We start from the raw sequence: 11029 nt of genomic DNA on the forward strand, positions 1-11029 counted from the left end.
ATCATTCCTATATGTGTGTTACAAAATAATGAGAGTCATCTTTAGTGACACACAGATGGTGGCTGCTGCTTATCGTCAAGGCATTGTATTACTCTTGTATCGATTTGTTCCGTCTTTTCAATTCCAGAGGACTACGAGAGACGTAGTTGATTCCAGGAAGACATGAGCCCATCACGCATAAAACAGATGGGGAATGACACCATGAAACGCTTGGGCCGGTGAATTTTGTGCGTTTCCCTGCCTGGACCTCATTTGTGAACGAAGGCATTAGATGCACGCCAGTATTTTCTTCTGTTTCGTCGTTGTCCGAGAGGCACATCGACGATCTGCACCGTTGTTCTGGGACCCATTGAACGCAAAATGTGCCGCAGGATACTTCGAACAAAATCATGAAATTCTGGCGCGAGCTGTAAAGTAATCCTCTGGAAAGAACCTATTACCAGTCTCATCATCTCTCGATTGCGCTTAGCTCTGCAGTCAGCGTCTTTAAGTGCCGATGACACAGAAGATTCTTAACTTGATCATATTCGTTGACGCAGATATACGCTGGTTCGCATGGCGGCAGATAGAACCTGAAGTCTTTAAGAACACTGCATGAGATACTTCCTGACTTTTACCATTGAAACCTGTGAAAGACAGCAATGCCGAGCCTCTATTCTCGGTATTAATGCTTCGTTATAACGCGACCAGACGTCTAAATAGGAGAACACCCCAAGCTGGACAGGCATCCACGGAAGGTTGAGCTGTCTTCCTCCCCTACAGAATTGCGCTGTCCCTAAATGACCCTCCAGAATCTGGCACCGGTGGAATTTTCTCGAGCTCGTTTTCCACCACACACACACACTGGACTCTCTCACTTCTCCGCATAGGCACAACCTGATACTTCCCTCTCGCGACATCTCCACGCGCGCTACACCGACTCTACGCAAATGCCGACGCAAGCCCATATCGGGGATATACTTCTTTACCCACAAGTTTTACATGTAAGAACGCAGAGTTGTTCTCTTTGCCTCTGTGTACCGAATTCCTAGTTTTTCCCTTTCTCACAGCTGGCAGTTTCTTCTACATACTCCTCAGCAGTTTTCCACTCTCTGCAGTTCTTTCTTTCCTCGATGTGCACACGGACGAAGCTCCTCTTCCTACATAGCCAGTGAGATGTTCCTCTTCACATTCTTCCTGTGTTCTTCCTTCTTGCACATGGAGCTGCTCCGAACCTCTTCGGCGCTGCCCCAGTCGTCGCCTCCCGCTTTTCAAGGAATCATGTCTTTCATAACTGCGCAGAAACGCGCATCTCACCACTTCGGCTTCCACTGACGCAAGGTGTCTTCCCCTTCTCGCTTCTTCACTCTCATTGACCGTAGCGATGTCTCGCACCCCACCCTACCTGCGACGTTCTCTCGAATCAAACTCCCTTGGGGCACACGCGCTTTCACTCATTCTCGACCTGCTTTGGTGTCTGCCTTTGCCTTCTTTCAGGTCACACCTAACTGGCGCGGGAGATACACTTTTCGTCGAGAATGCGAAAACAGACGCAGGTGAATCGCTCGCATGGTTAACACCCCGACTGGAACAGGAGCCCCTTCGGTTGTCCCGCGAGGACATGTCTACGGAAGTCTTCTGTGGAGATCTCGTTCGATATAATACTGTACGCAGTGCTCCCGGCTGAGAGACTGTGCTTGAAGACGAAGCTGCTGTCCGCTGTCGATGAATCTTGCTTCGCACGCGAGACAACTCGGTGCATGACGGAGACGAGAAATCGGAGCGAGAGGGATACGAGGAGGAGAAGGCATCCGCTTCCTCCAACTCGTCACTTGACTCGGGCGCACCCGAGGGAGGAGTGAAGAACGACGCGTGAAGACGCTACAGAAGAAAACACAAAAAAGAAAGACTTCTGCAGGAGCTGCGAAGCACACGCGGTCGTCCCCAAGTGCCTACACTGTAAACCAAGCATACGGGAACCTGCACACCATTGTACATGAAAGCGTATGTAGTTCAACAAGTACATCCACATAACATGACGCGAAAGAGAGCGGCAAAACAACACATGCACCCGTTTTTCTACCAGCACGCGCCTGCACGCTTCTACATATATACGTATATGTGTATCTGCATGTCTCCTTGGTCCTTTGAGAGGCCACAACCTGAATCCTACATAGTCGATGACACTCCTCGTTCTTTCCGGATGTTTCTCGTCCCGTTCCCCTACTTCCCCTACCTCGAAGTCTGCCTCGAGCTTCTCTTCATCTTTTCGTCGTCCGAGGACATCTCGATGTGCCTGCGCCGCGTGATCTTTGCCCGTTGTGGGGTTTGCATGCAACCCAGAAGCATCGTCTCGCCTTCTTCGGCCAGCATGGCCTCCCCACCGTGGTTCCCCTGGGATCTCGAATGCCAATGCCGGGTCGTTGCCGCTCTTTTCTTCGCGTTCCTGCCTCTCGAAAGGTGCGTTTTCGTCGTCTTTTCGCTTGACGGGAGACGCACTCCACCCGTCGTCACTGTCGAATGCCTCACCATTCGCGCTTCGTTCTTCTTCTTCCCACGACTGAGAACGTTCACCTTCTTCCTCGTCTTCTGCGTGCGATGCCGAAGACGTGAGGAGGAACGAAGAAGCGCCTTCGTCGCGGCTTGCCTCTGAAAAGGATTCAGTTCCTTCATGTGCATCAGAATACTCGAGTTCACTCCCTTTCCCCGTGTGACAACCTTCACGACTCCTCCTCACTCTGGCCGGGTCTCTCGGCTCCTCACCTCCTGAGCAGGCTTCGCTTCCATGGGGCGGACTCCACACATCCCGCTGGGCCTGCTCAGGCGGAGTCACAAAAAGAATCTCCCCGGACGCCGCTCTCGCATGGAGAAGACCTCGAGTCTGTCCGTAAGATGACGAAGAAGAGAGACTCGTGTGGCGCTCGGACTGCGACCGTCTCACCTGACTCCTTGCCAGAAGCGTCCGCGTCCGGTGCCCTTCATGGACCGCGTCTTGAGCTGATTGGAAGTGTCTCCCTTCCTGTTCACCGTCCTGTGCGGACACCGTGCGCTGCGGCGTACTCACCCTCCGTGAAAACGTTCCTCCTTCACTTTCAGAGTCGATCTCTGGACCGGTCGCGGAACCTTGCCGTCTCCCAGTTGCCCGCCCCAGACGCCCTTCTTCCACCCTGGCTTTCATGCGTCGTCTCCTTTGTCCTCTCAGTTGCCACTCATCTTCTTCGTCGCCTCGCGAGACCCCCGACGGCCTCGGACTGTTTCCTCCCGCGGCAGTAATGAGGGGACAGGAGTCCTCGAACGTGTAACTTCGGATGCTGTGCTCCGAGTCGCTGTCTGAAGCATTCGCCTCTCCAGTGGCTTTCCGGTCTTCGTCTTCTCGCTCACCTGCAGAAAAGACACTTCGCATGGCGCCGGCGCCTCCGTCGCTCTCGGCTTCGGCCCACTCGACAGGGGTCTCCGCTTTGCGTACGCCTGAAAACGTATGTCCACTCGCCATGAAATGCGACATACTGTGTGGGGCGTGACTCCGCCAATCAGGAGGGACGCGCCAGAAACGACGCCCCTCCTCGACCGCAGAGGTCTCTCTGCGGTGCGTCCCTGAGGCAAACGCCCAAGCAGGAAGCACCGTCCACTCTTCGCCACTGTTTGCACTCGCTTCCTCCACATCCCAGAAGGCGTCCTGCTCACTGGCTGCTTCTCCATCGTCCTCTGCATGGACAAGGTGACTCGAGTGGCGGCTGCTCTGCCTCTGCATGCGTGATCCGCTGGGCGCTCGACTTGGACGAGAGGGGAACCGAGCAGGTGGAGAGTCCCCGACAGGTGTACGGGTGGCTGTCGGCTCTTTCCGGTCCAGAGCTCGCCGATTGAAACTCCCTGGAGAAAGAAACTCCCCTTCACCTTTGTCTCCTGGATCCGAAGGACGCACCTCATCCCCGCCCTCCTGGCGAGAGGAAAAACGAGCGGACTCATCCACTTCGTTGTTCGTAGCTTCTCGGTTCTCTGCTTCCATGTCACCCGGGAGCCTTACCCCCGGAGACAGAAGCGAAGACTCTGCCTCCAGCTTTTGCTGCAGACAAAACAGAGACGTCTCGTTGACAGCGGAGACTCCCGCTGGGGAACTGGGCCGGTTGCCCCTCCTGAGGTCGGCGGCTCCGCAGGCAGGACCCCGTGCAGCGGAACACTGCCGAGCATGGCCGAGGGGAGAGACCGGTGTCAAAGAGAGACCAAATGCAGCGGGAGAAGGAAAAGACGATGGAAACGGTTTGTATCCAGGAGAGACAGAGGACCGGCTGCTCAACGCCCTTTCCGTTATCGGCGGCACAGACGAGTTGACATGTCTCGCTCGATGCGTCCGGCGCTCCTGCTGGACTTGTCGCGCCACCTGCTTCAGAAAACGACGGGTGCGACTCTCAGTCGGATCGAGCAGCGGCTCCACACCCCCATAAAAAAATATTTCGCCTGACAACTCGGCCTTGTCTGCCTTCTGACCTAACGAGAAGCGAGAGAAAACGAAAACATACACCGCTTCAAAAATGAACCGGAGACATATGTGTGGGGACAAAGGCACCACGACACACATGCACATAGATGTTTTTGCGTGCCTTTGCCTGCGTGAGTATCTCTGTGTTTGATGCATGCGAAAACATGTGGAAGAAACAGATCTCGCTGTACTCTACTGGATCCCTTCCTCGGTGCACTGTGAGGAAGCAGCAGGCCGAGTAAAAGAATGCGTCGAAATGCTGGGTACGCGCGACAGCGAGACAGTGCTTCGGTGTTGATTTGATTTCGAATCTGTCGCTGTCCGTTGTTGTCCGTCTTTCTCCACAAGGCTTTCTCACGTATGTCAGCTTTCATAACATCCATGGCAACGCTGAGGATCGGGTGCACCAGCTTGCCGAGAGTTGTTTGCAGCACACGATCAGGGAGGGAGAGAATGTCTACAGGAACCAGTAAGAGAGACCAGGGGAATCATGGCGTTAGAGAAACACAAATACAGGAGCAAGTGCACCACGGGAAGAAGAAATCTGCAACTCACTGAGACAGAGAGAAGAACGACAGCCGTACAAAGGACATAAAAAAGACTTCCAAGCACGCGCGCATGCACAAGGAAGTGCACAGAGCGACGCAAGACAGAAGATCCACACTCGAGCTCGCACCACAAGACAGGGGAGAAAAAGTGGATAGCCTGGAACGAGAATCGACGACCGACAGCATGGTCAAGACAAACACCCGCCCAGAAGCGACGCCGAGGACGCGCCTCCGCGGAAGAGCTCCCGGATGAAGCGCCTTGCAACTTACACGAAGGCACACGGCGACGGCTACCGAGGAAGCGAAGGACGAGATCCGAAAAATGATTGCAGTTGTGTTTAAACATGTCGTACTTGTCCTGAAGACGAAAGCCACACACACACACACTGGGAAGTTGCAAAGCCATCGAAAGCGTAAAAACTGCACGTACTCCGCGACCCTGACACGCAACCGTTTGATGGACCGCGTTCGCTGCTCTCTGCCGACCCCAAGAAGAACAAATGCTCTCTATCTCCTCACCGGCGTAAAAATCTGCTGCTGCGTGCGAAGAAAGGCCTCCAACTCAATCGGTGTGCGCTCAGTCGTCCCCATTCTGACCAATAAAAAATACAGAAAAACACAGAAATGGACACATACACACTTGTTTTCGACTGTATACACACATATATATAAGTATATATAAGTATACATAAGTATAAATTAGTGTATATAAGTGTATATAAGTGTATATAAGTATATATAAGTAAATATAAGTATAGATACTCAGTGGGTGGAGTGGAGACACGGTTATGCAATTGAGCGTAAAGCACAGACGAAACGGATGTCGAGATCATCAGGCACAGATGCATGCGCACAAACAAAGATGTGCACCGATGGAGACAGAGATAAGGCGAGGCAAAGAGAGCACGCAAGATGAAACGTTTTTGTGGTCTGCAAGCGATAAGAAGACTAGGAGTCAATGGAAGGACTGTTCAGCTGCGTAGCTCACTCAGTACAGTCTGTAAGATGTTCTTCGCCAGGCCACCCCAGGCCCGCGGGGCAAACGCAGATGGTGGACATGTAGAAGTATTCCAATCCGAAAACCACGACGTTTGTGTGCCTGAAATGCAAGGCAGAGCAGGAGTCCTTTAGACAACAAGCAGATGGACACCGGCAATCGACTGCATGCACACCACCTACACACATGTCAGTCAAAACGCTGAAAAATATACATCCAGAAAGATGAATGTATAGGTAAACAGACAACCTGACACATAGATAGAGAAGAAGAGGAGAAAGCCAGGGAAGTGTGTACCGGGAGGTAGGTAGAGAAATATGCCTCTACTGTGAGATACATCGACGCGTTTACACTTGGGAGAGGCGCGACAGGAATACATTGTCTGTACGAGAGAGAGGACAAGTTGCAAAGCCGAAAAAGCGCGGGCGGTAATCGAGGGAGAGACTTCCACTTCACTTACCACACACCTTTCTTCTCGTCAGAGACGAAGAGGCCTCCATAGAGTTTCGCCATCCCTTTCGAGAGATCAAACACCCTCAGACGAACTGTGTGCCGAGTTCTCCACGGGATGACGCCAGACGCAGAGGGGCTCTTTCCGCCTCCCGACTGGGGTAAGGCAGGTTGCTCGGGCAACGACATGGCGAGAAGCGAAAGCTAGGACAGCAGAGGAAATGATGTAAAGGTGGAACAAGACTAGGAAAAAAAAGTGACACCGCGTTCAGGGACGCCTTGACAAGCAGGCGGAAGCGGTGAAGGCTGTGCAAGTCGCGAGAAGGAAGGAGACTGGTAGACCATGACAAGCGGCACAGATCTCAGAAGCAAATGCGGAAAAAACATGGATCGTTGGCACATACAAACTGTGGGCGAACCGGAGAGAAGCGCTGCATGCCGTCCTTCGGCTGCGGAGATTTGTGGTGTTCTTTGCTCTCCCACAAGAGACAGACGGCGTAGAAAATGGACGTCGTCAAGTGGCGGAGATGACGATCAGAGACACAAACGAGTCAGCGAGGAAGGCGAGAAAAGAGAAAGTCGAATGGGAACAGTGAACACAACATGACAGAGAAGCACACACTGCGAATGCGTAACGGGGGAAAACAAAAGCGAAGCGAACAACGAGGATAGAGTGGAAGCTAAGGACGATGAGAACTGGGAAAGCTTCGATGGAATACCCCGTGTAACGCGTTTTCTGAATAAAAACGAGTGATGCGGCCCCTTGTGCAGGATGCAGAGAAAAACGCTTCTCCATATTTGGCGTCCTTCTTCAACTCAAAGCTACGCGACAGAAAACCACAGGGCCTGCCTCGCGCCATTTTTCTTGTGAACTGGCAGTACTTCTCCGAGGCGGCAGCCTTCTCTTTAGAAAGCATTCTTTAGTGCAAGTCGCTTTCGCCACTCCTAGAACATTTTTTCGGCCGGCTTTCGTTTCTTTGCGGGTGCATGAACGCGCTTGCTCGAGCAGTCGAAGACACTGTCATCATCTAGAAATGGTCCCCACGAGAAGTCGTAGATGCCGGGGCCAGAAATGGTCGAGAGCCACCGCAACGAATTTCAGAAATGGCGAAACGCATATCCAGCTGCGCTTCCAAAAAACGGCGAGCGCCGTACTTGCCCCCCCGTCTTGTCGCAATCCCGTTGGCGGGCAGACCCACAGAACGAAACAATTCCACCCCCGCACACCTCGTCTTTCAAATGAAAACCTGCTCCCTCGCGTTGTTTGAGCAGATTAAGAACTTCTCAAACAACAGAAAGAGGAACTCGGCCGTGGACCGAAACGCTCGGAGAAGCGACCGGGAAGCTGCCTCGTTGCGCGCGCATTCACAATTCAAGACCCCGTCGCACAAAGGGGGTGCGTTGCTCACCAAATCAAAAGGAAGACGAGCAAAGATGAGCATTGTCGAAAGAAAAAGAAAAGGTGACTTCACAACGCAGCAAGGCCAACTAGGTCGAGGACATCGGCGGCTGTGCACAGTCCTATTGAAAGGGATTCTGTCTCCCAAGAAGAGGAAAGGGTACCTCGTCAACTTTTCAGATGGCTTCACTCAAAGGAAAGATCAGCCAGAAAAACTCTACCCAGTCGGCGAAGCCACAGTTCGGACTCTCTCAGATAGCAATGCCTCCATTTTTTTATGGCTCGTCTCCCGGGGGGCGATGCCACGCATAGGAGGGGCAAGGAGACCCGCCTTCGAAAGCCCCGAAAAGTCCGAGAGACAGCGGAAAAAATCAAAGCAAACAGTGAAACAACGGGAAACCAGCCCACCGATCACCGATTCACGCAAACAGAAATATCATTTGGAAGACAGCCACGGCTGTATTTTCAAAATGGGACCTCTGTCCGCACCACGAGACGAGCAAAAGAACGGCACCTACGGATAGATTTACGTGTGGAACGGCTATTTTCTCCCAAGTGTTTCACTCCTAGTGAACTTGCACAGACTTCTGAAAGTACCGGCAAAAACTTGTCGTTTCTTCCTCTGCGCAACAACGAACAGAGACGGTCGACAAGCCGTGACTTTGACTGGACACGGGAGAAGTGGAGTCACCTGGCAGGACATTGGGAGGCCGAGAAGCGGAGGAACAAACAAATTCGGCAAACGACGAGTACGCCCCAGAGACGAGCAGAAAGATAAAGAGTTCGAGACTTTGGCCAAGAACACAATCTTTCCGCAAATATCTCGACGCTTCACAATTCTGGGCGGTCGAGCAGCTCGTTTTGCAAGCATGGAACATCACACGCTTTTTCGAGGGTTGTGAGGAGGCGAGGAGGAAGCGCTACAAAAGCGAATGGAAGTGATGAGATTGAAGAGGATGAGGGCGAGAGAGATCCTCTTTGTTTCTTCCTCCGCTTTTTATGCAGAAGAATTCCAAATGGTGAGGCCAGTCTCGCAGAAAACGCCTGACGCGGCTTCGTCGGTGGCAAGGAGTGTACCCGTGGTCAACATCCCGGTGCACTCCTCTATGTTCATTTCTGAGTGAAGAACGTACCAGACAAGACGCCGATATTTCTACTATATTCGTTGAAAGGAGGGCAAGGAGGAACAAAAGCAGTACGAGCTTCAACAAACAGGAACTGTGTTCCACTAGAAGACAGACCTAAGTGTGCTGCTCTGACACTGAAACGGTTCACAGGCTTTCCTCTTCTACTCTCTTCTACAGCTGTCGCTCTCTCATATTCAACTTCATATAGACCTGCATACGCCTACCCACATTTACCGAAGGGGCTTGCAGGACACGGCAGCGCGACAGAGAGTCAGGTCGACTAATGTACACAATTACAATATAGAGCACGGTCTCTCATCTTTTTGTCCTGTGGATGGTTGGGTCGGTTCTGGAGTGACTTTTTTCGTTCCCCCGTCCTTTAAATTGTCTCCCGTACAGTCGATGCGCACCAGTTGCAATTACCAATGTATGTGTCTCCCTTTTAAACGGCGGATACTGCATCAAACATCATCAGACGTGTACATAGGTAAAAATTTATTACCGCAGTGCATCGAGGGGAATGCAACATAAAGACTTCTTGACATACTTCTCTTCGGCCACCCATGCATTCACATATAGTGGCATGCAAAAAGTTAGTACGGTTCAATTATGTCGATCAATATGCATACCAAATCACGAATATGTCGCTTCCTTCAGGAGAAAGATGCAAACAGTCCTCTGACACTGCGTGTAGTCGATCCACCGCGCGCGAAAACAACGTTGTCTCGAGTTCACTCCCAGGACATGGAGGGCCTTGTGATGCCTTTTGGCCTGTTCTGAGGATTTTCATGAAACTTCCAAGTCTGTAACGGAGAATTCATTTCCACTGTTCTGTCGAGCCCTTTCTGTGCAACGATAAGGTGAGGGGACAGGACGAAATAATTCAATAACATACAGGCAGGACAGAATGCCAACAAACCAGACTACAACAGCAAGTCACATACTTCGAAGTTCTGGAACAGGGATTAGATGTCGAGGACCTCCAAGCATTTCTTTGGAGGAAAATTCACTCAGAGCTGCAGTGCTTTTTCTTCGAGGTTGCGTGCCGCGGAAATGTGCAATACGCGAATCGAGCAAGCAGCTGCTGTTGCATCTTTTGTTGACAAAGTTGGGAAGAAATCTGAAGCGACGAATGTATGTGCGGGGCTGTGTTTGTACGCGCTGTCTGACTTGGAGCACTCGTTGATGAAAAAGTTTCGGTGTAACGCTAGTGCGGTACACATTTATGTATATATAAGGAACTTCTATGCATGCACTTCGACGAGGCTACGAAAGAATGTCTCCGTACACACACGACATGAACCTATTAGAGGACAGCGACCAACGTACATGTGCTTTCATGTTTTTGCATGTATTTCCACAACCACTACTGAAGTCTCTCTGGTTAGCAGTCCATGAACCGTAATGGCGGTATGTATCCGCGTATACAGAGTACATACATGCATGAATGTAAATCTGGAACTCCACATCCTGCGAAAATCGGGGCGTGCCGAAGGTGGCGCGCTGCGCAAAGAGAAACTTCCTCCTTGTCTGCTGGACTCGCGAACTTCACTCCGAGGCGGTACATGGGGTAAGGATCGACAACAGAAACTTGATTCAGGAACCTCGCGTTCACCCCATACGCATCTACAAAGAGAGATTCTCTCATCCGTGAAAGAGTGTATCTGCCAACAGACAAATATCAGAACCAAACGTTTAGATCCAGCATCGATTGCGAGACTGCTACTGTGTAGCCAAACTCAAAACTGGGTGTGCCGCAAAGACGTCTCTGTCTCGTCTTGTGTTTTAACGGTTTTAGTTCACTTTGTTACGCGCCAGGTGTACAGACACATCCATAAACATTTATAAGTAAATAAGACAATACAATTATGGAGAGGTGCATGCCTGGTTCTGGAGGACAGTACATTTGCCGATGAACTTGCCATGCGGGAAGACGCCTCGGCAGATCCTTCGCGCTGTGGCTCAACTCAACGAGGTTTCCCAGATTCCCTCCCCTTTTCGCGCCGCGCATGACGCGTGGAAGTGAGCTGTGTCGCATGTTTGAGCCGCGAC

At 51.6% G+C, this 11029-nt stretch overlaps 2 protein-coding genes across 2 annotated transcripts; one reads left to right on the forward strand and one right to left on the reverse strand.

The window, feature by feature from the left end:
* Positions 1-108: 108 nt before the first annotated feature.
* On the reverse strand, positions 109-8831 carry TGME49_243210 (DUF862 domain-containing protein). Its single transcript, XM_002366780.2, has 7 exons — positions 6462-8831; positions 5993-6103; positions 5524-5596; positions 5275-5362; positions 4815-4913; positions 2216-4464; positions 109-1860 (listed from the first exon to the last, which is right to left on the reverse strand). The coding sequence occupies exons 1-7, from the start codon at positions 6638-6640 to the stop codon at positions 1381-1383; spliced, it is 3279 nt and encodes a 1092-aa protein (XP_002366821.1). The 5' UTR covers positions 6641-8831; the 3' UTR covers positions 109-1380.
* Positions 7886-8374, forward strand: TGME49_243220 (hypothetical protein; the record flags this gene model as incomplete). Its single annotated transcript, XM_002366781.1, has 1 exon — positions 7886-8374. One exon carries the CDS (start codon positions 7886-7888, stop codon positions 8372-8374), a length of 489 nt encoding a protein of 162 aa, XP_002366822.1.
* Positions 8832-11029: the final 2198 nt, after the last annotated feature.

This window comes from Toxoplasma gondii, chromosome VI (genome assembly GCF_000006565.2).
Source record: "Toxoplasma gondii ME49 chromosome VI, whole genome shotgun sequence".
In the NCBI taxonomy this organism is placed as follows: Eukaryota; Apicomplexa; class Conoidasida; order Eucoccidiorida; family Sarcocystidae; genus Toxoplasma; species Toxoplasma gondii.

Excerpts from the sequence above, each read along its gene's own strand:
- TGME49_243210 (XM_002366780.2), bottom strand. The coding sequence starts at position 6,640 with ATGTCGTTGCCCGAGCAACCTGCCTTACCCCAGTCGGGAGGCGGAAAG. Across the intron at positions 5,597-5,992 it reads CATCTTACAGACTGTACTGA|AATGGGGACGACTGAGCGCA; the intron begins GTGAGCTACGCA and ends TTTATTGGTCAG. Across the intron at positions 1,861-2,215 it reads AGCTCGAGGCAGACTTCGAG|CGTCTTCACGCGTCGTTCTT; the intron begins GTAGGGGAAGTA and ends TTTCTTCTGTAG.